The sequence below is a fragment of the Ailuropoda melanoleuca genome, chromosome 20 (assembly GCF_002007445.2).
Source record: "Ailuropoda melanoleuca isolate Jingjing chromosome 20, ASM200744v2, whole genome shotgun sequence".
Lineage (NCBI taxonomy): Eukaryota > Metazoa > Chordata > Mammalia > Carnivora > Ursidae > Ailuropoda > Ailuropoda melanoleuca.
This window is the reverse complement of record NC_048237.1, coordinates 2,687,291-2,714,473: the sequence shown is the minus strand read 5'-3', so window position 1 is coordinate 2,714,473 and position 27,183 is coordinate 2,687,291. Positions and strand designations below refer to the sequence as shown.

The 27,183-nt window shown below is 56.2% G+C and overlaps 1 protein-coding gene across 1 annotated transcript; it reads left to right on the top strand.

Annotated features, from left to right (window-relative positions):
• The first annotated feature begins 2,000 nt into the window (after window positions 1–2,000).
• MYH6 (myosin heavy chain 6) lies at window positions 2,001–26,557 on the top strand. The gene is given in 41 exon segments (XM_034648522.1): window positions 2,001–2,216; window positions 3,467–3,610; window positions 4,080–4,236; window positions 4,321–4,348; window positions 4,640–4,751; window positions 5,039–5,131; window positions 5,846–5,909; window positions 6,128–6,226; window positions 6,687–6,790; window positions 6,878–7,016; window positions 8,461–8,573; window positions 8,575–8,730; window positions 8,986–9,156; window positions 10,285–10,594; window positions 11,238–11,308; window positions 11,593–11,680; window positions 11,773–11,890; window positions 12,019–12,142; window positions 12,404–12,540; window positions 14,168–14,330; window positions 14,333–14,431; window positions 14,557–14,799; window positions 14,956–15,132; window positions 15,418–15,449; window positions 15,451–15,561; window positions 15,821–15,911; window positions 17,904–18,293; window positions 18,605–18,731; window positions 18,827–18,945; window positions 19,339–19,535; window positions 20,045–20,186; window positions 20,188–20,229; window positions 20,419–20,584; window positions 20,688–20,812; window positions 21,681–21,989; window positions 22,194–22,397; window positions 23,526–23,651; window positions 23,840–24,115; window positions 25,226–25,321; window positions 25,982–26,116; window positions 26,472–26,557. Coding segments are annotated over 41 exon segments (5,823 nt in total). The 5' UTR covers window positions 2,001–2,015; the 3' UTR covers window positions 26,496–26,557.
• Window positions 26,558–27,183: the final 626 nt, after the last annotated feature.

The window sequence follows — 27,183 nt, the reverse complement described above, 5'->3', positions numbered from 1 at the left end:
GTAAAACTTCTGCGTGTGAATGTGGGTGTGCAAATGTGCGTATCAGTGTGCCTAACAGCAAGTGGGAGAATCTGCAATCATAAGCATGTAAGTGTGAAAAATCTGCATGTGTGTGGCTCTGAATGCACAAGGACGTGCGGTTGTCAAGTCTATATGTGAGGGTACAGGACGGTGGGTCTGAGGGCCAATCCGCTGCGGTGGCGTGAATTCCTTCTCCTTTGAGAGGACAGACGGTGGCCACTGTATCAGGAGCATTGCGGGAGGGGCCAGGGGCTCCAGATGTGTCCCCAAAGCAGCACAGCCTCGAGTCCCCAGGAGGATACCCGCCTGGAGATTTGGGGAACAGAAGGAAACCAGGCACTGCGTTTGTGCAGAGAGAGGCTAGCACAGACATCTGTTTCCCAACAAAGGGAAACTGAGTCATGGAGCGGGGTAGTAGATTCCCTTTGTTGGGCATCCCGGCTCCAGCTCCCAGCCCCTAGCACTGTGGGGCTTTGGGTCAGAGAGGGTGGGCAGAAGCTCCCAGCCTGGGCTGTGTGAGGACAGGCCAGGGTAGAAGTGGGTAGAAGGTCGGGGAACCCGTGGTTGGGGGGCAGAGGACAGCATCTGGCCTGCAGGAGAAGGTGACTCTTGCCCAGTGTGCTCAGCTCACCCTTCAGGTTAAAAATAACCAAGGTAAGGGCCTGGCGGGCAGGGGCGTTTGTGCGAGAAGGTCCTGTCTTCCTGCTATCTGCCCATCAGTTCTTTGGAGGGAAGGAATGTGCACAAGGACTAAAAAAAGGCTCTGGAGCCAGAGGGGCTAGGTTGACAGACCTTTCATGGGCAAATCTAGAGGCCCTGCTGTCCTCCTGTCACCTCCAGAGCCAAGGGATCAAGGGAGGAGGAGCTGGGAGGGATGTGAGGTGGGAGGGAGGGTCCCTCCGGAAGGACTCCAAATTTAGGCAGGGGGTGGGGGCAGCAGGATATAAAGGAGATGGCTCCCCAGGACAGACAGACACTCCTCTGAACCAGGTAAGAGGGAGTTTGGGGGACTCTGTGGTTAGTCCTCGGAGCCCCAACCTTGAGGGATTCTGCCTTCTCAGGGAGTGGGGTGCAGGTTGGTCTGAGGCCCGAGGGTTCTGCTAGAACTGCTTTGCTCCAACCCCGGGAAGTTCCCACTGACAGAGGGGGAGTTTCCCAAGGAAAAGCCAGAAACCTCTTTTCTCCTCCAATCTGCCTTTCTTTCCCTGCCTCTGCTGCCCCCCACTTTCTGTATCCTCCATGCTGTCTCCATCCTCCTCCCTCCTTGGAGGCCTCTCTGCTCTTTGTCTGGTTTTATTCTGTCTCCTGGTCTTTGTCAATACTTGTCACGCTGGTACCTCTTTGTCTGTCCCCCTCGCCCTTCCTTCCTGGCTGCGTGTTCTAATCTCCTCACCTCTCTCTACTTCCAATTCCGACCCCCCTTCCACCCGGCATGTTCACTAACTCTGCATCCTTTCCTTACTGACTCTGCCTCTTCTCTCTCCCCCCAATTCCCCATTTCGGCCTGTCCTGCTTGTCCGGTTCTTTGGGTGGCTCCTCCTGGCTCACTTCTCCCCGATGGCCCTTCTCCACTGTTCTCTCTCCTCATCTGGTCTTCCCTCTGCCTGCCTGTGGCTCGTGGCTGGTGGCTCTACCCATGGTCCAGAGTCTTTAGGATTCTCTGTGGAGAGATAACCAGGTGAGAACCACCCCGATTTTCTCATGGGAGCCAGGTTGCCAGACCAGGCAGCGGGCAGCTCAGCACCTCGCCTTAAACTCCAGCCAATCCTGCCCCGTGCAGACCCTTAGAGATCCTCCTTCAGCATTGTGTCAGAGGGCAAGGGACGCAGAAGGCAAAGCACAGGGAGGAGGGGAGCCAGGCCGGGATCTTCTCGGTGGTAGGGAAGACCACAGGGCCAGATGGTGAGGAGGTATGGCTGGGAGTGGGAGAGCGGAGGGCAGTGCCACCCACTGAGGCTTGGGCCCTCCTGTCTCAGCTGCAGAGAAGCACCAAAATGACCGATGCCCAGATGGCCGATTTTGGGGCGGCAGCCCAGTTCCTCCGCAAGTCAGAGAAGGAGCGTCTGGAGGCCCAGACCCGGCCCTTCGACATCCGCACTGAGTGCTTCGTGCCCGACGACAAGGAGGAGTTTGTGAAGGCCAAGATCTTGTCCCGGGAGGGGGGCAAGGTCACTGCTGAGACAGAAAATGGCAAGGTGTGTGGGGCATAGTGCCAGGGAAAGGGAGAGAAGGTTTGATGGGGGGTTGCGGGGGGGCACTTGCCGTACGAGCCGAGGGCTCTGGAGAAGAGCCGAAGCCCGCAGGAGGGCAGGACACGCCCCTTGAGGAAGCCGGCACTTGGGTGAGAACTCTGACATTTCTCAGATGGACTGAACAGGTGTAATAGGGTACCACAGCAGGGATGCGTGCCCTTCGCCGGAGAGGATGCTGGGGTAGGGGTGGGGGGACCTCCACTGGTGTCTGCCTCGGGGAACCAGTGGGGTCTTGGAGGTAAGGAAGACAGAGGAACAGCATTAAGCAAAGTTCCCTCTTGAATGTGTATCCCTCCTCTCTGTGCCTCAGTTTCCTCTATGGGTCAACTCCCTCAAACCCACCTCACACAAACCCAGAGCAAACTCTTGACCCAGATGGACACAAAAAGCAGGAATTCTTGAGCTGAACGCTCAGTCCTGGGGTTGGTGACTAGCGCTCAGAAGTCTTCAGTACCTGCTTCCTCACGCGAGCCGTGAGAATGGCCACTGGTCATTAGCAGCAGCTCACAGCCTTTTGCCTTCAGACGTGCCGACTGAATGTTGGGTCCCAACAACAGGTCACAGCCTGTGGGGGCTTTGACTCTGGTCCCAGCTCTGCCACTGGCTCTCTACCACACTGGTAAACCATGTAATTAATCTAGCTCCAGCTTCCTCCGCTGTCAAAAACAATACTAGAACACCTACCTACAGGATCTGACGGCTTTAGGGCATGGTGAACTGACAGGTGCCCATCGAACCACACTGATGGTGACCAATGGGGAGGGGAGGGATGGTGGGTGAGATGTTTTCCAGCAGGGCAAGGATTGCCCTGAGCAACTGACGCCCACAGCTACGCCCCCAGGACTCAGGGTAAGGTGTGTGCGCAGACTGGAGAGCTGCCAGCCTCGCCAAGTTTGCCCCTAGATGCTTGAAGCAGGCACAGAAAGGTGCTGCTCGTGGGCACAAGCCCTGGGGCACTGGCAAGACACAGAGACCCTAGGATGGGAGGGACAGTGAGCAGTAAGTTGTCTGGGGGAAAGCACTATGGGGGAGCTATGGGGCAGGGCTTGGGCACTGGCCAGGGGAGAGTTGGGGGAGCGAAGCCAGGTCCCGGCCCGTGTTCTGGGAAGAGGTAGCTGGGTGAGGCTGGTGAGCACAGACTGGCAAGGGTCTTGGTGGGAGTGTGGTCATCCCCGCCCATGCACCCTCCTCAGACGGTGACCGTGAAGGAGGACCAGGTGATGCAACAGAACCCGCCCAAGTTCGACAAGATCGAGGACATGGCCATGCTGACCTTCCTGCACGAGCCCGCCGTGCTCTACAACCTCAAGGAGCGCTATGCAGCCTGGATGATCTACGTGAGTGCGCGTGGCAGGAAGCCAGCCCTGGATGGAGGCCAAAGGAGGCCAGGGCACGGGGCACCTGGGTGGCTCAGTCGTTAAGCGTCTGCCTTCGTTCGGCTCAGCTCAGGTCATGATCCCAACGTTCTGGGATCGAGCCCCGCATAGGGCTCCCTGCTCAGCGGGAAGCCTGCTTCTCCCTCTCCCACTCCCCCTGCTGGTGTCCCCTCTCTCGCTGTGTCTCTCTCCGTTCAATAAATAAATAAAATCTTAAAAAAAAAAAAAAAAGTAGGCCGGGGCAACTTTCTCAAGGCGAGGGGGTCAGAATTCTCCCAAGGGACCCAGCTCCCCTCTGCCCCCTTCCTACCCCTGGTCAGCTGCAGGAAGAGAGGAGCCAGCTGGGGTGACCAGGGACTCCCCTGCCTGTCACCACCTGCCCCAGCCTTCCCCCTCCAGCCCCTCATGCCTTCACTCTCTCCTGCTCCAGACCTACTCGGGCCTCTTTTGCGTCACTGTCAACCCCTACAAGTGGCTGCCGGTGTACAACGCCGAGGTCGTGGCCGCCTACAGGGGCAAGAAGAGGAGCGAGGCGCCGCCCCACATCTTCTCCATCTCCGACAACGCCTATCAGTACATGCTGACAGGTGAGTCTGGCAGCCCTGACCTGTGCCCCCTCAGCCCCGTCCCCGTGGACCTGACCCTGTTGCTTCTCCTCTTTTCTCTTCCAGATCGGGAGAACCAGTCCATCCTCATCACGTGAGCAAACGCCATCCATCCACATAGGGACTTGGTGGGGACCCAGGCTGATTCCTGGGGGTGCAGAGGGGAGGAAAGTTTTAAGGCTGTGATTGCAAGGAGTGCAGGGGAGCTGGGCTCTCAGACGGGGGGTCGGGGTGACCTACAATGATATGCAAATTCTGCAGGGCCCTGGGCGCTGGTGGAGGAGGTTAGAAGGCTGGGATTCTGAGAGAGGAGGGTGCAGTGGGCTGAACTCTGAATAGAGCACAGGGGAAATCTTGGATTCTCATGGGTCCCTCTTGCCTCAAGTGGAGAATCCGGTGCAGGGAAGACTGTGAACACCAAACGTGTCATCCAGTACTTTGCCAGCATCGCGGCCATAGGTGACCGTAGCAAGAAGGACAATGGCAGTGCAAACAAGGTATGGGGTGGGCCACAGGCTCAGCAGAGGGGACCTGGGGGCAGGCTGACCCAGGTGACCTCTAGCCTTGCCCTAGGGAACAGTGGGGATAGCACCACTGAGCCCAGCGCTCAAGACCTTCCTGGCAGGAGACACACACTCTGATGACCGAATATGGCCCTTTGGAAGGACAGACCCACCTGCAGTCCATCCGACCCCACCCCCATTCCCCAGGACCAGAGCAACCCCCTGCCCTCCCCACTGCTGGAGGTGGACAGAAGATAAACGGGGTTCTGCTGCCTTCACAGGGCACCCTGGAGGACCAGATCATTCAGGCCAACCCCGCCCTGGAGGCCTTTGGCAACGCCAAGACCGTACGCAACGACAACTCCTCCCGCTTCGTGAGTGCCTTTGACAGCTGCCAACTGGCCTCATTTGGCCTTGACAAGAAAAGGGGGTGCTGTTTTGTCAACAGTCACTACATCCAGTTGACCATCCTGCATTTGGCTTTGGGATATCAACGAGTGTGCACATGTGCACGAGCGTGTGTGTGTGTGCACACGCACGTGCGCGCTCACACACACACACACACACACACTCTCAAACCATCCTGACTCAGCCTGGCTCCCTGAGGTCTGAGAACTCAAGAAAAGAGACCCAGAGTCACCGTAGCTATTCCATAGCCAAATAATGGAGCTGATTTTTGTCACATTCTAGGTTTTCCGAATGACTTTTTCCAAAGCTCTTCCACACTGGAAGTGGGAAGACAGCATAGATGCTGGAGCCAATTCCCAGCTCCCCACTGCCCAGCAAGTCCCCACACCTCTCTAAGTTCCAGTTCCTTTATCTCATTTATCTAATGAGATCATAGCAGAGTTACAAACAGGAGGCATCATATCTGTGTTCATTCCCGTGTTGTTGTTTCTGCTCAGAGATACCTAGTAATACAGAGATAGGCATCCTTTTCCCTGTCTTACTGATACTAAACTGGGACACCAAGTAGGTCATTAACATTTCCAGAACTATCCAGGGCTTTCTGGGTTGTGTTGAGGTCCAAGATCCTCATTCTGTCCCTTCTGGCCAGTTCCCTGACTCTTTCTCCCATCCACCTCCAGGGGAAATTCATCAGGATCCACTTTGGAGCCACTGGAAAGTTGGCTTCTGCAGACATAGAGACCTGTGAGTATGGCAGGAAGCCCTGCACACCCCTGTGTGTCCTCCGCCTCTGCCTTCTTTCCCAGCCAGGCCACCCTATCTCAGCATTCCCTCTTCATCTTCTTTCCTCTTCCCCTGGCTCTCTTTTTTGCTATAAGAGCCTTTCTCCCCTAATCTCCACCTTTTGCTGGACCGACTCTCTCCCCATCCTTACCTGCCTTCCTCCCTTCTCCTCACTTCAGATCTCCTGGAGAAGTCCCGGGTGATCTTCCAGCTGAAGGCTGAGAGGAACTACCACATCTTCTACCAGATCCTGTCCAACAAGAAGCCAGAGCTGCTGGGTGAGCCTGCCCCATGCCTCGATGCCCCCCTGCCCTCCCCAGGCAGGGTGGGTGTCTTCCTTCTCCTCACCTGCCCCTGTTCACCTCCCACCTCCTTCAGTCTGCTCAGGTCTTCTCTTCCTTCCCTGTCTCAGATCTGCCTGCATCTCCTTTGCCTCCTTTCCCGCTCTTTGTCATATTTTTTCTCCTCCTCCTGGTTGTTTCCCCTTCTCCTCTTTGTGCCTCCCCTGCTCCCAGGTGTCACTCTCCCACTGTCCTCCCTCCCCAGTCCCCTGCCTACTTTTTCATGTCTTGGATTCTCTGCCTGGTCCTTGCTGACTCTCCTCCTCTCTCCCTGTTCCTGGTCCTCTCCTCCATTGTCCCTGCCCCACCCCCACCGTGCCCTTCTTCCAACCCTTCTCTGCCCATCCCCTGCCCTCTCCCATCCCCTTGTCCCCTGCCCTGCTCCTTGCCTGGACAGACATGCTGCTGGTCACCAACAACCCCTACGACTACGCCTTCGTGTCTCAGGGAGAGGTGTCTGTGGCCTCCATCAATGACTCCGAGGAGCTCGTGGCCACGGATGTGAGTGAGGAGGCAGCGTGAGAGCTCTCGAGGCTTCCTTGCACCACCAATTCAACCACCGTCTTTGCCTCTCTTGCCCTGTCCTAGAGCGCCTTTGATGTGTTGGGCTTCACTCCTGAGGAGAAAGCTGGAGTCTACAAGCTGACGGGCGCCATCATGCACTACGGGAACATGAAGTTCAAGCAGAAGCAGCGGGAAGAGCAGGCCGAGCCGGATGGCACCGAAGGTGCGGGCAGGTGTTGAAAAGGCCTGAGGTGCTGTGTGTTCACCTGTCATGAGGAGAGAGTCCGCTGGGAGCAGGGTCTCCCGTGCTGGGTCCAAAAGTGGCACTTTTCAACAATTCTTGAAGAGCTAGGCTGACGACCTGGTTTATTAAGGTTGTTAGGACCATGATAGAGAAAGTGGGAGGAAACCACAAGTATGAAAAGCACGTGGTCAGAGGGCAGTACGTCTTCCCAGGAGTAGGGCCCTCACACCACCCAGCCCTACCTCCAGGCTTTCTTCTCGTTAGAGCCTAGTCAGAGGCCACCCACTGTCCCCAGACAGGCTGGTTCCTGGGGACCTGAGGCCTGTGGGGGTAGATGGGTGGGGTGAGAGCCAGAGAGGGGCAAGGATGTCTGAGAGGTGGGCAGACAGAGAGGTCCCCCACAGTCCTGCCAACACTGCAACCCCAGCTGCACTGGCCGGAAGTGATTTGGGGATGTCTCCTCCTGGGCCCAAGACTCACCCAAGCTCAGGAAAGCATAGACTCTGAGCCGTGCACATCTCGATCGTTACTGCAGTGTGTACGTGGAGGGTGCCCAGCCCTTGGATGAGCCCCTTTCAGGCCCTGTGTCGGGTTCTGCTTGGGAGGTAAGGCCCGGGGTCAGGGTATAGCTTGGCATTAATATGTCTCATACTTCGCTGGGCTTCAGTCTCTTCCTTAGTGAAATGGAACTGTCCTTCTAGATCACTCTGGGGCTGTTATAAGAATTCTTTGAGAAGGAGATGTCAAGGTGTGAACAGGCCTAGATAAATGCCCAAAAACACTTCTCTTAGCCTACCTTCAAGGACCCCTTCTCTGTGTCAGAATGCCAAGCCTGGGTTTCATGATAGCATGTCATCAGCTATCACAAAACTCTTGAAATTGAATCAAGAGTTTCCTCTTGATTTCCTCTAAATAGAGATTGTATGTTGGATGGCACAGGTGGAGAGCTGGGGTGGGTGCGGGCGCCTAACATGCTGTTAGGAACCTTGATTTCAAGTTGGTCAACACGTCGATTAAGAGTGGAACAGGTCCAGTCCTGGATCAGATCCTGGGATGGGCGCAAAGGAGGCAGGGAGCAGAGCACATCTCCTCTGTCAGCCACAGTCCCTGCCCTGGAGACAGGAGAACATGCTCACAGCAATGCTAGACAAGGGCCTGGACCAGGGACACTGAGCAGATGTTAAAGACAGAGGCGACAGGAGCTGCTAGGTGGTGGGAGGTTCTGGGCAGACTAGGAGGTCTAGGCTCCAGACTGACTGCACACTGGCTACGTGCCCCTGGCAAGCCTCGTGCCCTTCCAGGCCTGGATTTGCAACTCTTCAGTGAGAGCCGTTGGACGCAATGCTTCAGAAAGGCTCTGGCCCTGAATCAGGAAAAGAGGGTCAGCCCAAAGTCCTTGCTTACCTCTTTCCTTCTCCACCAGATGCCGACAAGTCCGCCTACCTCATGGGGCTGAACTCAGCCGACCTGCTCAAGGGGCTGTGCCACCCTCGGGTGAAAGTGGGCAACGAGTACGTCACCAAGGGGCAGAATGTCCCAGCAGGTGTACTACTCCATCGGGGCACTGGCCAAGGCCGTGTACGAGAAGATGTTCAACTGGATGGTGACACGGATCAATGCCACCCTGGAGACCAAGCAGCCACGCCAGTACTTCATAGGGGTCCTGGACATCGCCGGCTTCGAGATCTTCGATGTGAGTGGGGGGAGCCCAGGCACACATGCGCCTCACTCGTTCGCACCTGTGACCATCGTGGCCACTCGCGGGAAAGGCAGTGGGGCTCGGGGTGGCAGACGCCTCGTCCCGTCTTCCAGGGGAGCTTCCCCTCCCTGGCCTGATGGGGGAGGGGACCAGCCACACCCCCGGCTGGGCTTGGGCGCGGGACCGGGCTGACCCCACGGGCCCCTCCGGCCCCTGCCCGGCTGACCCGCTCCGCCCCCGCCCCTGCAGTTCAACAGCTTCGAGCAGCTGTGCATCAACTTCACCAACGAGAAGCTGCAACAGTTCTTCAACCACCACATGTTCGTGCTGGAGCAGGAGGAGTACAAGAAGGAGGGCATCGAGTGGGAGTTCATCGACTTTGGCATGGACCTGCAGGCCTGCATCGACCTCATCGAGAAGGTGCGGCCTCCCCCTGCTGCCTGGCGTCCCAGACAGAGTGGCAGCATGGTCCCTTCTACAGCCAAGACGCTAGAGTCCCCAGAATCCCCAGCCTCTCTCAGACCCAGCTTCTAGCCGCTGTGAAGTCACCGGCATACATGGGATGAGCCCCGTTCTCCTCTCCGGGGACGTAAGACCTTGTCCTGTATGGCGGTCACCTCCCAGAGTCTGAAGAAGGAGATGTAGTGAGAGAACTCCTGGCCCGCTGACAGCCCATGAGAAGCGTCATCCATGGAAAGATCCTAGGCTGACACTAGAGACATTTGGCTTCCCGTCCTCTTCCTGATAGCTGAGAAGGAGCCTGTGTTCAGCCCCTCTTGTCCATAGACTCAGAGGAGACGGGAACGGAGCTGGTGTGAGGTTCCCAGTGCTCGCTTTGCATTTTGCTAGTACAGACCAGAGCCCGGAATAACTTCCCTCGCCCAGCCAGCCAGTGCCCTTCAGAAAGTGGGAGCTTCCCAGAAGCTCTGGGTGGCTTTGCAGGGTGCTGCTCTTCCAGAGATCTCAGAATTGCCTGGAAATTATATAGAAAAGTGTGTGTGTGTGTGTGTGTGTGTGTGCGCGCGCACGTGTGCACATGCACACGTGTTTACATGCATTTTTCCAGGGAGGCATCTTAAGTTTAATCAAATTGTCATTAGGATTCCTGCCCCAAGAAAGGTCAAGAGCCACCATACTCCCTGAAGGGCAGAATGCTGTGCAGAACATGGACCCCTCTCACCATCCCACCGATAGGCAGAGGTCTGGCCTGCCCCGTAGTCTGGCACTTCTGACACACACCTGTTCCTGGGGCAAGGAGGCTTCCAAGAAGAAGGGACTTGCTGCAAGGCTTTGGGGACCTGGCAGGGCGGCTGGCTTCACGAGGTCCACTGAGGCAGAAAGAGGTTATAGGCCAGATCTGAATAGAATCGGCTTTAGGTTAATTCTGAGAATATCAGGTTCCTATGTTGGGACAAGAGGTGCTTACACAGACGCTCTGTAGCCTGCCAGCTCTACTGGGCTGTAGTTTTTCCTCTGGCAGGTGTGGGACTCTGGCAACCAGAGAGGGCACGCAGTGATGCTCTCTCTACCTTCCCCCTCTGCTCTCAGCCCATGGGCATCATGTCCATCCTGGAGGAGGAGTGCATGTTCCCCAAGGCCACTGACATGACCTTCAAGGCCAAGCTGTATGACAACCACCTGGGCAAGTCCAACAACTTCCAGAAGCCACGCAACATCAAGGGGAAGCAGGAAGCCCACTTCTCCCTGATCCACTACGCCGGCACCGTGGACTACAACATCCTGGGCTGGCTGGAGAAGAACAAGGACCCGCTCAACGAGACGGTGGTGGGCTTGTACCAGAAGTCCTCCCTCAAGCTCATGGCCACACTCTTCTCCTCCTACGCTTCTGCTGATGTCGGTAAGAGGGCAGCCCCTGCACTGGGCCAGAGCAATTGTGAAGTTGCCAGGGGCCAGGGTCCCACTGCTTCAAAGCACAGGACTCTAGAGGCAGAAGGGAGCCCACAAGCCATGGGATGGGGGTCAGGAGATCTCACAGCAGTCGTTCTGCAGCTGATCTGTAGAAGGGCCATTTCCCACTTGGTGTGATGGATATTGGTGCACGTGTCGAGTGTCTCCTCAAGACTGTGAACAACTGGAGGTGAGTGAGGGTGACACACGCACCACTGCCCCGGGCCCAGCATAGATCACTGAACATCTGGTAGCACAGGTGAGTGTCCCGTTCAGAGAAGGAAGAGAAAGGGTATGGCTTGGGATGAGGAGGAAGAACTACAAGAAGGAAGGTAAACCGTGGAAAGAGGCAAGCATGAAGGGGGGGAGAGCACTCATACTATTACACCGTCTCAGCACCTACTATGGGGAAGCAAGCTTGCCTAACCTCCTTCCCAGCTTTTAGAGGCAATTACTGTTCTCCTCGTGGGAACACTGAGACGTGGAGAATCACTCTGTGAAGTCACACCGCTAGTGAGAGGCAGAGCCCTGCCCCTGCCTGAGGGTTCCTCCGCTTTCAGACTCTGGCTCCTCATCCCTTCTCTTGTTATTAGGGGACAGCGGGAAAGGCAAAGGAGGCAAGAAAAAGGGCTCATCCTTTCAGACAGTGTCAGCCCTCCACCGGGTAAGAAGGGCCCAGAGATGCTAGGGGGGCCTGCGGTGGGCAGGCCCAACCCTTTGGCTGTGTCGCCCTAATCTGCTTCTCTGAGTCTGGGGAGGAAAGAAGCTGGATCTGGGTGGTCATTTGGAGCATGAATGTTCTACACAAGCCTGAGCTCACATCCTAAATTATGTGACAACTCTTGGTCCCCGGGAGAATTCTGGAGACAGGCTGTCAGGGGCCCAGGGCTCAGGGACCAAAAGGATGGTCCCTGTGGCTCCTGACTCCCCACTCTCATCCACCCCCAGGAGAATCTGAATAAGCTTATGACCAACCTGAGGACCACGCATCCTCACTTCGTTCGCTGCATCATCCCCAATGAACGGAAGGCTCCAGGTGAGTGATGCGGAAGGGTCTAGTCTGGGGAGGGCGCTTGGCATCCGCTTGCCCTGAGGCTGACACCGTCTCCTCCTCTCCTCCCGCTGCAGGGGTGATGGACAACCCCCTGGTCATGCACCAGCTGCGCTGTAACGGGGTGCTGGAGGGCATCCGTATCTGCAGGAAGGGCTTCCCCAACCGCATCCTCTACGGGGACTTCCGGCAGAGGTGGGTACAGGGACGGGGGGGAGCCCGCGCAGACTTGGTGGGGAGGGGAGTCCACTGGTGGCCCCGGATGCTGTGGGCAGAGCAGATCGGTGCAGAACGTGGGTGACTCGGGGCACCTGTCTCTCCAGATACCGCATCCTGAATCCAGCAGCCATCCCCGAGGGCCAGTTCATTGACAGCAGGAAAGGGGCAGAGAAGCTTCTGGGCTCCCTGGACATTGACCACAACCAGTACAAGTTCGGCCACACCAAGGTGGGTCTAGAGCCCCCCGGGGTGGAGCTGCGGGATGTGCAGCCACCTTGAGCGGAGCAGCTGGGAGTTTAGAAAGAAGGCCTCCGACTCCTGGCTTCCTGTATTAACCCAAGGGCTGGGACCCAGGCCTCCTTTCTGTCTTGTTTTTCATATTTCACGTTGAAGTCTAGGATAGATGGGTGATGGCTCCCCTGGGAGCCTCCTACCCTCTTCCTCCACCCCGGTTACCCCTCTCTGAGGCTGCAGCCCTCTTGCCCGCAGGTGTTCTTCAAGGCGGGGCTGCTGGGGCTGCTGGAGGAGATGCGGGACGAGAGGCTGAGTCGGATCATCACCCGCATCCAGGCCCAAGCCCGGGGCCTCCTCATGCGCATTGAGTTCAAGAAGATGGTGGAGCGCAGGTGAGGCGAGGGAAAGGGCGAGGCTCTCCCAGAGATGTAAAAGGCAGACAAGCAGAGCTAACTGGTGTGACTCAGAGACCTGAGTTCAAATCCTGCCTTCACCACTTACTAGCTGGCTTGAGCAAGTGACTTCACCACGCGGGGTCTCATTCTGAATTCTTTTAAAAAAGAAAAATCCGCCTAAAGAATGAGTAACCATTTAAAACACTAGCTTGACAAAAATCAAGAAGTTTGACCCATGGCTTACAAGTATGTAAATTAGCACAACCCTCCTGAAAGGCAATTTATCATTATCTATTAAAGATGGACAATCGCAGGGGCACCTGGCTGGCTCAGTCCATAGAGATGCAGCTCTTGATGTCGAGGTCATGAATTAGAGCCCCATTTTGGGCATAGAGATCCCCCCAAAAAAGATGGACAATTGTATACCTTCCAATTCCACTCCCGAGTCATTCCCACAGAAACTCCTGCATATGTACAGCACGAGACAAAGAAGAATCTTCATAGCAGCATTGGCCAAAATAGCAAAGACCTGGAAACAACTCCAATTTCCATCTCCAGGGGGATGGGTAAATAATAGTACAGTTGTTCAGTGGAATAGTATAAAGCAATGAAAGGAGGGACTTACAACCACATGGTACAATATGTTTGAACCTCCAAAGCATATTGCTGAGTGAGCAAAAGCAAGTCACAGAAGGATACATGTAGTGTAATGCAATTTTTATAAAACTCAGAGATAATAAAAAATAGCGACATACTGTTTAAAGAGACTGGGTGGCTCAGTCACTTAAACATCTGCCTTTGGCTCAGGTCATGATCCCAGCGTCCTGGGATCGAGCCCCACATCCGGCTCCCTGCTCAGCGGGGAGTCTGCTTCTCCCTCTCCCTCTGCTGCTCCCCCTGCTGTGCTCTCTTTCTCTGTCAGATAAATAAATAACATCTTAAAAAAAAAAGACATACACATATATGGTTGAAGTATGTTTTGAAAAAGTAAGGAAATGAAAAACACAAGATTCAGGGTCATGACTGCTTCTGCTAGGGGGACCAGGAAAGGGGATGAGGAGAAGCACACAGGGAGAGCCAACACCGGCAATGCTTTAGTTGCTGTTTGAAGGATTGATAGGCTCATGAATCGTCATTTTGTTTCATGCTTCATAACTTACATATATACTATAGATATTCTTACATGTGAAATATAATTTTTAACATATCTGAGGTTCTTATAGGATTAGAAACACTGAACTTAGTGGACACTTANACATATATACTATAGATATTCTTACATGTGAAATATAATTTTTAACATATCTGAGGTTCTTATAGGATTAGAAACACTGAACTTAGTGGACACTCAAAGAGTGGTGTAGCTTTCATTACTACTAACGCCCCAGTAGGGAAGACATAAATTGCCCTTTCATTGCATTAATTAATAAATATTTATTGAGCAACTCCACGTTCAGTGTGGTAATGTTGGAGTGAGGGTGCATATCAAGGCAACAAGACAGGGCTCCTGCCCTCAGGTGCCTATGAGCTTGTTTAGAGGGGCTGGGAGCCGAATGCAGTTGGGCCCGTGCTTGGGAAGGGCTCTTTCAGAGTGCCCCTTCCTGCCTCCGTGCTTCCTTGCCAGGGACGCCCTGCTGGTAATCCAGTGGAACATCCGGGCCTTCATGGGGGTCAAGAACTGGCCGTGGATGAAGCTCTACTTCAAGATCAAGCCACTGCTGAAGAGCGCGGAGACGGAGAAGGAGATGGCCACCATGAAGGAGGAGTTCGCACGCCTCAAAGAGGCANAGAGGCGCTGGAGAAGTCGGAGGCTCGCCGCAAGGAGCTGGAGGAGAAGATGGTGTCCCTGCTGCAGGAGAAGAACGACCTCCAGCTCCAAGTGCAGGCGGTGAGGCCACACGATGGTCTCTTCATTCCTCCCCTGGATTATAGCCCATCTCATCCCCAGGAGCTAAGATGCTGGATCTCTTCTCACTTTAATCACCAACTCTCCTCTCTGTCCTCTTCTCCCAGGAACAAGATAACCTCAATGACGCAGAGGAACGCTGCGACCAGCTGATCAAGAACAAGATCCAGCTGGAGGCCAAGGTGAAGGAGATGAATGAGAGGCTGGAGGACGAGGAGGAGATGAATGCGGAGCTCACTGCCAAGAAGCGCAAGCTGGAGGACGAGTGCTCCGAGCTCAAGAAGGACATTGATGACCTGGAGCTGACGCTGGCCAAGGTGGAGAAGGAGAAGCACGCAACAGAGAACAAGGTGAGGGCAGCTCCTTCTGGCCCCAGCCCAGGTCTTCTCAGGATTCCTAGACCACGGTGTGGTCCTGGTCCTTGGCACTGGACATCCCCATAGATGTCTCCAGGCCAATGACCTCTGACCTCTGACCCTAAAGAGGATCGGGTTCTTGGTTGACAGGTGAAGAACCTGACAGAGGAGATGGCTGGGCTAGATGAGATCATCGCCAAGCTGACCAAGGAGAAGAAGGCTCTGCAAGAGGCCCACCAGCAGGCCCTAGATGACCTTCAGGCTGAGGAGGACAAGGTCAACACCTTGACCAAGGCCAAGGTCAAGCTGGAGCAGCAGGTGGACGATGTGAGTAGTAAGAGCCATGCTCTGTCTCTCTCAGGTCAGGATTTTGCAGGCAACATCAATGGCCAAGGGGTTCCTGATACCTAAACCAACTTCTATGACCCCTGGGGCTTCTGTGTTCTCTGCAGTTCCTCACAAGGTGGGGTTCAGAATTTTTTGTAGTTGCAGGGATTTCTCTGATGGTTTGCCCTCCAATCTCACTGGGCTTTGAATTTAGAAGGAAGAAGAAGAGCCTACACTGTGGATCTCAGGTTTTCTACACCTTGTTTATTACCTTCTCCCCACCAGCTGGAGGGGTCCCTGGAGCAGGAGAAGAAGGTGCATGGACCTGGAGCGAGCAAAGCGGAAGCTGGAGGGCGACCTGAAGCTGACCCAGGAGAGCATCATGGACCTGGAGAACGACAAGCAGCAGCTGGAAGAAAAGATCAAGAAGTAGGAGCCTGGGTTGGCCAGGGAGGGCTAGTGGAGATGTCTGGCCTGAGGGTTAGAGCACAGGGTGCTGCACCCCCACTGGCCATGACCGTCCTGGGCACAGTGTGAATGAGGAGGTCAAACGGCCCTCCTGCATTCACCCTCTGGGCAGTGGGGAGGGGACTGGTCCTGGAGTGCCATGGCAAGAGAAGAGAATGGATACAGAGGAAGGAAGACCACCTGTCACTCACCGCCCCCCGCCCCCCCGCTTCTCCTCCAGGAAAGAGTTTGACATTAATCAGCAGAACAGTAAGATTGAGGATGAACAGGCACTGGCCCTTCAGCTGCAGAAGAAACTGAAGGAGAATCAGGTGAAGTTCTTCGCGGTGCAGTCAATGGGGAGCTCAGTGGTGAGGAGCTGAGGATGCAGGCGCTGCTTAGGGTTCTAGACAGTATCTAGAACCCCAGGCAGCCTTGGAGACCCCACCAGCCCACCCCCAGCATTGGGGAACACTGGCCTTCACCCATTAAAGCAACAATGTCTTATTTTAGCGGGCTCTTTGGGGGAGGCAAACAAGCCTACTAAAAGGGCTGTCTTGCTGACCTGCGCCCTGCCTCGTGGGTATTTTGCTCCAGTGAAAATGACAGGGTTCGATTCTCATCTCACCCTTCCTCTGGTACTTCTCCCCTCTGCATGGGGGTGCGAAGGGCCTTCATGGAGCCCCTCCTTATGGGGTGCTCTGATCATACTCCTCCCAGGTACTGATTCCATGATAGGCAGTCAACTCCTACAACCCTGAGCAAGTCGCTTCCCGTTGCCGAGCCTCCAATTCTCTTCTCATCCGTGAAATGAGACAATAACACTTGCCTTACAGAGGACTAGGGGAGATAATGTTTCTAAAACCACTTTGTCAGCTAGCAGTCAGCCAGCCACTAGCAAAAAGGTGTTCTTTTGTTTTCTCCATGGCCTTCTCATCCCTCTGCAGGCGGAGAATAAATTAATAGGCACAGTCTCCCTTACTTTTAGTGCACCCCTGAATTTTAATGAGTTTTTCGTCCTGTGTTTGTCAGAAGAGCCCTGGAAGCAAGGAAGGCAGGCACTGCCACCCCCATCTTATAGTTATGGAAGCTCCATGGCCAGGTCTGGACAGAGTGGCCCCAAGGACAACAGGCATCAGCTCTTGGGGGCAGGGCCTTAGCCTCTGATTTGCTGGTCAGACAGTGGCTGTTGGAGACAGCTGACCCCCCCCCCCAGCATTCCGGGCTCCAAGTGATGCATGGACACAGTTCCACTCATGTGAGGAGCTGCTCAGGGGCCAGCCTGCCTTTGGTGATAATTTGCCCTCCCATTTCCCAGAGTGCTCCTCTGGGTTTTAGCGAGAACATGAGGACATCCTCCAGGTTCTCCTGTTCGGGTCGAGACAAACTCTTTGGCTCTTAGATCCTCAACAACAGTGCTGTTATCCTCACCAGGTCTTGGCAACAGGCTGTGGCTCCTCCTTCTTCCTGCCCAAGCTCTCCCACACAGTCCCACCTTCTTCATCTTGGGAGCAGAGGCATGGTGGGCCTCTCTCTCCTGCTCCCAGGACCCACCCACCCACATCCTGTTAATACATCCACAAGCACCGATGCAGGGATCCCACTGATCGATACTCCCCTTTGCTCCTGGCTGGTCAGGGAACAGACCAAAATGACAGATGGGACATTTTCCCAATTTAGTCCAGGCCAAGGCTAAGGCCAAAAAATGAGATAGGGGCATGATGATGATAAGGGCAACCTGCTAGTACTCACCTGGCCTGGAAGGGAATAGTCAAGGTGGAACAGAGCCCAGGCATAAATAAGGCAAGCCCTAGAGAGTGAAGAATATGGTTGCCGGGACTTTGTGTTGAACTTGGAAGATTACAAAAGTTTTGATTGTCTTAAGGCGTATTGTTGCAAATATTTGTAAGATACAAGCGTGGGCTTTCCTGCCTGACGTTTAGCAGAGCAGAGCCTAGTGAACCTGTGGGAACTTTGAGATTCAGGATCTCGCAGGATCTCCAAATCCCCATCAGAACACAGATTCTCAGGATTCAGGGCTGCTGATTCTCAGACTGAGTCGAAATGCCTTGAGGGTTCAGCTTCGGCCAAATTGCTGTGGATGGCCTATACATTCCAGAATGTCCAGCAGCACCCCTGGCCTCCACCCACTAGATGGCAAGCGAACGTGTGTACAGACATCACCAACTATTCCTTTCGGCACAAAACTTTCCCTAGTTACGACCCATTGCTCTAGAGGGACATGAATGTTCTAGAGCTCTGGGGTGGGGGCTCCGATGGGCGGCTCCGGGCGGTGGGTCTGAGCCCTCCGTGTCCCGGGCCAGGCTCGCATCGAGGAGCTGGAGGAGGAGCTGGAGGCCGAGCGCACCGCCAGGGCCAAGGCGGAGAAGCTGCGCTCAGACCTGTCCCGGGAGCTGGAGGAGATCAGCGAGAGGCTGGAGGAGGCCGGAGGGGCCACGTCCGTGCAGATCGAGATGAACAAGAAGCGCGAGGCCGAGTTCCAGAAGATGAGGCGGGACCTGGAGGAGGCCACGCTGCAGCACGAGGCCACGGCGGCGGCCCTGCGCAAGAAGCACGCGGACAGCGTGGCCGAGCTGAGCGAGCAGATCGACAACCTGCAGCGCGTGAAACAGAAGCTGGAGAAGGAGAAGAGCGAGTTCAAGCTGGAGCTGGACGATGTCACCTCCAACATGGAGCAGATCATCAAGGCCAAGGTGGGCCACCTGATCACCGTCCTCTCCCCCTTTTCCCCCACAGCGGCCTTCCTTCCACGTTCTCGGCCCTGTCTTCCCATTGTCACTCCTGCATCACCCTTTGCTCTCTGTCTTGCTCTCTCCCTCACCCTCCCTGCCTCCACCCACAGCTCCTCACCTTCCGTCCTTTAATTCATGCACCCTTTTCAGACTGCGCCCTCCACACCTATCCGTTTCACCCCCCTGCACCCTGTGCTCTCCCCACCTTGGCCCTCCCTTCCTTTGTCCACCCTGCCCCTTCTCCATGATCGATTGTCCCTTTATGCCTGAAGGCAAACCTGGAGAAGGTGTCCCGGACACTGGAGGACCAAGCCAATGAGTACCGCGCAAAGCTGGAAGAGACCCAACGCTCCCTCAATGACCTCACTACCCAGCGAGCCAAGCTGCAGACCGAGAATGGTGGGTGCCCCTAACTGGCCCTGCACCAGCCCCAGGGTCAGGCACCAGTTGCCGCCCTCCACAGCCCACAGACTCTCTCTTGTTCCCACCTCCAGGTGAGCTGTCCCGGCAGCTGGATGAGAAGGAGGCCCTGATCTCCCAGCTGACCCGAGGCAAGCTCTCCTACACCCAACAGCTGGAGGACCTCAAGAGGCAGCTGGAGGAGGAGGGCAAGGTGAGGCCCAGCTAGGGGACAGTGGGACAGGCTTGATGGCAGCCCTGGGTAAATTACATCAACACCAGGGATGGAGCCCGGAGGCTGGAGAGAAGCCTCTGTCTGTGGTGGAAAGGCCCCCCAGTCTAGTTTCCTCTATCCTCCAGCTAAGCCACACCTGAACATCATCAAATGCTTCTTTCCTTATTTGCAAGGGGTGGGGTGGGCAAGCTGGAAAGCTACTCCGAGATGCTGAGATTCCACACCAGCCTTCACCCCAAGGAGCAAGGCTGGGCTTGTCTGAAGTTCACGCATCTGAAAAGGATCTAGAGAATGATGGTGGTGGGGGGGCATTCCCTCCCACCTTCCTGGGAGATAAGCCCTCCTCCCGGTGCCCATCCCCCCCCCCCGCAGGCGAAGAACGCGCTGGCCCACGCGTTGCAGTCAGCCCGGCACGACTGTGACCTGCTGCGGGAGCAGTACGAGGAGGAGACGGAGGCCAAGGCCGAGCTGCAGCGCGTCCTGTCCAAGGCCAACTCAGAGGTGGCCCAGTGGAGGACCAAGTACGAGACGGATGCCATCCAGAGGACCGAGGAGCTCGAGGAGGCCAAGTGAGTCCCGGGCGGCCCACCACCCTGATTCTAAAGGTGGAAGGAGCAGGAGGACCTGGGGTGGGGGCAGGCCAAGTGGGCACGGGAAGGAGACCTGAAGAGGGTGGGAGAAGTTGGGGTGGGGTTAATAGACCTGCTTGAAAGGGAGCCTGGATCCTGGCCTCTGAGTGAAGCTGGCTGGCCCTGACTCACTTCCTGTGACGCATGAGCTTTTGGCTCGGGTTATACCTGACGTTCACGTATAAGACGAGCAAAAAGCTTGTCGGTCAGAGGAGCTTCCGTCGATCAGCCTGGTGTGGGGAAGGCACATGCCCCTACACACACGGGGAGGACGCTCTGTTCCACCTGCCTGCAGGCTCGGGTCCCTCAAGGCTGGGGCGCGGGCCTGAAGGGCTGCTCAGGGTCCCAAGGACGGGTGTGGGGGGTGGACGGGGTCACCCTGGTCTGGGGAGGAGGTGGTTCCCGCTGTTCCCAGGTAGAGTCACACACACGCTAACCGCCCCGGGCAGGAAGAAGCTGGCCCAGAGGCTGCAGGACGCCGAGGAGGCCGTGGAGGCCGTCAATGCCAAGTGCTCTTCACTGGAGAAGACCAAGCACCGGCTGCAGAATGAGATCGAGGACCTGATGGTGGACGTGGAGCGCTCCAACGCAAGCCGCCGCGGCCCTGGACAAGAAGCAGAGGAACTTCGACAAGGTGGGCCTGGGCTGGCGGCCTCCACCAGGGGCACAGCAGGGAGGCCAGCATCACCATGAAGCCAGGGACCTCCTCCTGGGGGGCCGGGGAGGAGGCTGAGCCCCGCCGAGGGGCCTGGGCAGGCCCTGGAGGGGCGGGGAGGGGCTGGGGCTGGGGCCGGGGGCTGCACAGTGAGCCGGGTCCCCACAGATCCTGGCCGAGTGGAAACAGAAGTACGAGGAGTCGCAGTCGGAGCTGGAGTCCTCGCAGAAGGAGGCGCGCTCCCTCAGCACAGAGCTCTTCAAGCTCAAAAACGCCTATGAGGAGTCCCTGGAGCATCTGGAGACCTTCAAGCGGGAGAACAAGAACCTTCAGGGTGCGCTGGGGCCTGAGACGCCAGGGAGGGGCTGGGGGCAGGGAGGGCCACACTGGCGCAGGGAGAGCTCAGGCTTTGAGCTTTTTGGCCCTCTGACCCCCAGAGGAGATCTCCGACCTGACCGAGCAGCTGGGAGAAGGAGGGAAGAATGCACACGAGCTGGAGAAGGTCCGCAAGCAGCTGGAGGTGGAGAAACTGGAACTGCAGTCGGCCCTGGAGGAGGCTGAGGTGACCCTGGCTCTGCCTGCACCCCTACCTTGTACCCCCTCCTACCTACCCCCTCTTATCTCTGACTCCCCACTCTCCTTCACCCCGGGGGGTGACACTGACCCTAAGACAAAATTTATGAGCTCCTTTTTCTCAGTCTACCCACTAACCCATGACTGCCTCCAAAGCCAAGGTCTGCACCAGGGAAAACATCACAGTTTGGTCACAGGCCAAAAGGTTGTGTTTCCTACCATGTTTATAAAGTTGAAATACGGTCATCGTAATAACCCCTCAGACAGTAGGTGTGAGTGTGGGCTTCAGACTCACACAGATCTGAGGATGAAACTTGGCTTCAGGACCTCCACTTGGTCACTGGGCAAGTTTCTTAACCTCTTCTTATTTCTAATGGAATTAATTGTACATACCCATAAGATTTTATGCATGATTGTTACTAAGATTAAATGAGGTCAAAAACTTAAGCACATAATTCGTATTTGCTATTGTTATTGTTCATTTTTGGAGAACCTAGGGAGAGCCCTGAGTTTGGGGCTTCTAACTTTTTTCACTGAAGGGTAAGTGACCCAGGAGACAAAAATAAAGCTTGCATATGTGGTTATAAAAACCTCCCCCTTTTCCATGATACTTAGAAGGTCAGGATTATGCGTGTAAGCACTAGACCGTCCTGGCAGGTGGGCGGTCCAAGCCCTTTTCTCGACAGAGGAAGCCCGGGGCATCCTGGGAGCCAGGTCCCACCTCCTGAGTCTTCTCGCAGACCTTCCTCTCCAAGCTGTAGTCCTGGCTGATACCCTGCGTCTACTTGGCCTCCCTCCCCACCTCGCCCCGTGCCCTGACAGTGGGCCTCGGACCCTCTCTCCCCACCCCCTGCCAGGCCTCCCTGGAGCACGAGGAGGGCAAGATCCTGCGGGCCCAGCTGGAGTTCAACCAGATCAAGGCGGAGATCGAGCGCAAGCTGGCGGAGAAGGACGAGGAGATGGAGCAGGCCAAGCGCAACCACCTGCGGGTGGTGGACTCGCTGCAGACCTCGCTGGACGCGGAAACGCGCAGCCGCAACGAGGCCCTGCGGGTGAAGAAGAAGATGGAGGGCGACCTCAACGAGATGGAGATCCAGCTCAGCCACGCCAACCGCATGGCCGCGGAGGCCCAGAAGCAAGTCAAGGGTCTGCAGAGCTTGCTGAAGGTACGGGGACGCTCCCGAGGCGGGACGTCGCCGCACGCGCACGCGCGCTGGCGTCCACGCGGCCGCGCTGGGCGGTGGTGGCTCGGGCAGCGGGCTCCTCCCGGCTCCTGCGGGGACAGCCCGCCGGCCGTCCCGACCCCCTCCTGATGCTCCCCGCCAGCACCCGGCCAACCCCTGTGGCGTGCCCGCCCTCCCGGTCTGCAGGACACCCAGATCCAGCTGGACGACGCGGTGCGCGCCAACGACGACCTGAAGGAGAACATCGCCATCGTGGAGCGGCGCAGCAGCCTGCTGCAGGCGGAGCTGGAGGAGCTGCGGGCCGTGGTGGAGCAGACCGAGCGCTCTCGGAAGCTGGCGGAGCAGGAGCTGATCGAGACCAGCGAGCGGGTGCAGCTGCTGCACTCCCAGGTGAGCGGCCCGGGCCACACGGAGATCGCGCCGAGGGGCAGCCCGGCAGGCCGCCGGCAGCTCTGAACCAGAGGCCCTGAGTGAGGGATGGCCAAGGACTTCATCTCCTGGGCCATCCCTGCTGTGCTGGTCCTGGCTGCCGGAAGCACTCCCTTGAGCAGGGGGCCTGCATCTCAGAGCTGATGGTGCCGTGATTGGTTGGGGGTGTCCAGCAAAGTCACCAATCTGGGAGTCGTGCAATGCTTGCTGGAATTTGGCCTCCCTGATCTAGAGGACAGCCTCCAGCTGGCTCTGTCAAGACGAGATCTGGGGAGTTTAAAGGAGCACAAATGCATCCACATACAAACTAAATTCTCGATGGAACGCCATTGTTCCGCAGTCCCGTACGCCCTGTCACCAGCTGTTCTCCGCAGTGAATTTTTGTGGCCATCCACGGCAGGGTCCCATGGGGCGCTTTTCTGTAATCTAGTACATGTGGGAATGACATCATGCACGGACCCCTCCCCTCCTCCCTACTCCACAGCATTCTTTCTGAAACTCTAATCCTTTCCAGGATATCATCCTGGTAAAAAAGTTGTTCCCCTTTTCCTTGAACTATTTTCACGCTCCTGAATAGACACGTTAACTAAAGATTCGGAAGTAGAACTGCAGACTTTTTGCTGCTTGAAGTCTTTCTTCAGAGCTGAGTAATTTTAGATATAACATATCTGTTTTCATAGGAAAAAGAAAAGGAGATACAAAACATGGAATATAAGATAACAAAGATACAACAGATGAACAAGGAATAAACAAAAGCAAGACATTTCTTTTAAAATGACTAATTTGGGGGGGGCGCCTCGGTGGCATAGTCCATTAAGCCTCCAACTCTTGGTTTGTGGCTCAAGTCATGATCTTGGGGTCATGGGATCGAGCCCCATGTCAGGCTCTGCGTGCAGCATGGAGTCTGCTTGAGATTCTCTCTCCCTCTCCCTCTGCCGCTCCCACTCATGCGGTCTCTCAAATAAATAAATCTTGAAAACTAAATAATAAAAAATAAATTAAAAATGACTACTTTTAGTTTTCTGTGGATAAAGGTGGAGAATCTAGTAACAAAGGATATATTGGATGGTTTTCTCTACCTATATCTAGAACACCAGCCTCATCAACCAGAAGAAGAAGATGGACGCAGACCTGTCCCAGCTGCAGACGGAAATGGAAGAGGCGGTGCAGGAGTGCAGGAACGCCGAGGAGAAGGCCAAGAAGGCCATCACCGACGTGAGTGCCCGCTCCCCTCTGCCCCCACCACAGGCCAGGCCCCGAGCCTTNCGAGCCTTGGCGAGCTGACTCGTGCAGCAGTGGGAGCGGCGGGCCTTGGGAAACAAACACCAGGCCAGGAAAACAGTGACCTTCGAAGGACAAGGGGCCCTGGGCCTTGCTCTCTTAGACCGTTCTTGTGTCCGCAGGCTGCCATGATGGCGGAGGAGCTGAAGAAGGAGCAGGACACCAGCGCGCACCTGGAGCGCATGAAGAAGAACATGGAGCAGACCATCAAGGACCTCCAGCACCGGCTGGATGAGGCCGAGCAGATCGCCCTCAAGGGCGGCAAGAAGCAGCTGCAGAAGCTGGAGGCCCGGGTGCGGGAGCTGGAGAACGAGCTGGAGGCCGAGCAGAAGCGCAACGTGGAGTCGGTCAAGGGCATGAGGAAGAGTGAGCGTCGCATCAAGGAGCTGACCTACCAGGTGCGGGCGTGGTGGCCGCTCTGGGGGGCAGTCAAGAGTAGATGTAAATGCGCTTCCCCTGCCCCCCTTCCCGGCCCACACGGGCCCCACGCACAGCCACTGTCCGGGAATGCCAGGCAACCCCCTGGCACCTACTTCTTGAGAGGCTGTCTTTAGATTAATTTTCTTTCACGTTCCCTTGAGTCCGTTTGGCTTGAGTCCATGATTTTGTCTAGCGAGTGGAGAACCTGCCTGTACTTCCTGAAAGCTCTTTTAACCAGCATTTCCTCGGGATCTTTTTTAAGAACCCAAAGTGCCATGAAGGCTTTAGGACAGTCCGCAGAATCCTTCTACCGGCCCAAGAGGGAAGGACATAGTATGGAACTTTCCGGATAAAAGTCACAGATGGGAAAAGACTCAGACCTTCTATGGAACTTGTGGGACAACAGATAGATGGCCTTAGAGAAGGATGATCCCAAAATGTTCTAAGACCTGCACCTTTGTAGCTCAGAGCTTTTGCCCTTGACCTGTTATTTTCACAGTGCGCCTGGGAAGGAAGGACAGAGAAAGGGGGTATTGGTCCATTTGACAGCTGGATTGAGGCACGAGAAAGAGATACAGCTGGAGAACAGCAGGTGTATCATGCACCTAAGTGGGAGTGGCACCCTAGCACATACAATGATGATGACATAGACATGATCAGGTGACATTAGAGCCAATGATCCTGGTGCCCAAATCTGCCCAGTACAATATATATATGATAGGTTAGAATGGTCTGACTGTGACAGTACCCCCTTCATCCTGTGTTCCTCATTAGTCCTCTCAACTCACTCTAAAACCACTGGCCAAGAGCGTCTGTGGCTCTCCAAGCTGGGGCTGGAACAGCCTCAATGCCTCCATATTATCAGATGAAAGAATTCCATTTGGTTCTGGGCCCCTTGCCCCACTTCCAGCTCTAGGGCCACAGCCCTCTTTGCTTTTTAGATCCGGACTGAGGACCTGGGGCCCAACGGAGGGAGGGAGGGGCAGCTAAGGCCTGGGGAGAAGAGTGACCAAGGTGAGGGAGGGGACAGTGATTGCACTTGCCCCTCCCCCGAGTCGGCTTCTCCCACCCACCCNACCCACCCCCAGACGGAGGAGGACAGAAAGAACCTGCTGCGGCTGCAGGACCTGGTGGACAAGCTGCAGCTGAAGGTCAAGGCCTACAAGCGCCAGGCCGAGGAGGCGGTGAGTTCATGGTTTTCTCCACTTTCTGTCAACACACCTCCCATGTGTGGGAGCCAACGGGCGTCGGCCCCGGCATGGGGACTAGCCGTTTCACGTGTCCCGCGTGCTCAGAGCTGGATCAGACGCTCTGAGCGAGCAAAAGCGATGCCTACAAACTGCTTAGGACCCCTATACCAGCAGACCGGAGAGAAGGCGGTAGAGCCGCTAAGCAGGGCCACAGAGCCACACAGTGCCGAAGGCTAGAAGGTGGCTGTGGAATTGTGGACCTGGGTGGGCACAGGACTGGGTGGGCAGAAAAGTGTGAAAGTAAGGTGTCGATGAGCACACGTGCAGAAACCCCAGAGCCGGGAGTTTCTGTCAGCATCAGAGCTGGGCAGGGGCTGTGAGGCTGGATTCTGAATGGGAGAGGACCAGACAGCACATAAATCATCTCGGGCAGTGGGTGGCCATGCAGGATTCTGCGTGCTGGGCAAGCTGAGGAGGGTGCCAGCCAGGAGCAGGATACCCTCGGCAAGGCCGTCGCAGGAACATAGTTGAGGGGCGAGAGCACTGAGCTCCTGGCTCAGGGACAGGGAATCCCTCAGACTGGGAGGCCGGGAATTTCCACGCCGCCCCCCTTCCTGCCTCTCACCTCATCCTCCCCGTCCTGAACCCCCGCAGGAGGAACAGGCCAACACCAACCTGTCCAAGTTCCGCAAGGTGCAGCACGAGCTGGATGAGGCCGAGGAGCGGGCGGACATCGCCGAGTCCCAGGTCAACAAGCTGCGGGCCAAGAGCCGGGACATCGGCGCCAAGGTGGGTCCCTCCGCTGGGCCTCACTAGTTGCCCCGTGTCAGCATGCCCGCCAGCATCAGTGCCTCTCAGAATGGGCCCTCCTTACCCTATATTGTGACAGACCTGGGGGTCCCACAGCACCCATACCTGAGAATCCCCTTCCTGGTTGAGCAGCGCATACGGACTGGAGCTTTTGAAGAAAGCCCAGTCCCACTCCCTAAACTACAAGGAGCCCTGTGAGACCCAAGATCCCTGAGGCCAGAACCTCTCCCTCTAAAGGCCTCCCCTTTAGGCCCCTGAAAGCCCTAGAGATTCCTCCCCACACCCTTCCTCCCTCTTGCCAGCTGCCACCTCACGCCTTTTATTCCTTTCTCAGCAAAAACTGCATGAGGAGGAGTGACACGCCTCAGGAACCTCACTCTTGCCAACCTGTAATAAACGTGAACGCCAGACTCTGCCTGCGCCCTGTCCTTCCCGCCGCTGCCAGCCAGGGGCTGTCCTAAAGCTCCCGGGAGGAGGGAGGCCCCGCCCCTGTGTCAGAGCTGTGAGAGCCAGGGCATTCCACATCTACAGAGGAGGCAGCCGAGGCCCAGAGAGGTGAGGTGTCCTCCCTGAGCCCTGGTCAGAAGGAGAGAAAACAAAGGTACCAGAAGGGTGAGCCAATTCCCTGTGCCGAGACACAGAATTTTAGTGTCAGAGCTGAAGCCCCCCTCCTCCTACCCCGGCTCTGGGCCGCAGGGGTTAAAGGTGTTCCGTTCCCTCCCAGCTGAATTTCCCTCTGATACCAGGAGAGGCTCAAGGCTCGCTGGGGGTGGAGGTTCATAAAGGGGTTGGCACAGGTCCCATTCTGGCCAGCCCCATACAAGTAACTCACAGGGAGCCCCAGGCCCAGTCGGCGGTGGCCCAGGTCTGACCTCAGCCTCTGTGGTCAGCACCTCACTGAGAGGGGGTCCTGAGACCATAGGGCCGGCTGACACTGAGCCCGAATCAACAGGCAGTGTGGACCAAAGCCAAGCACTGCTCGTTTCTTTCTGGCCTCTCACACGGGTGCAGGTGGGCACAGGTGTAAGGGCCGGTACACACCTTAG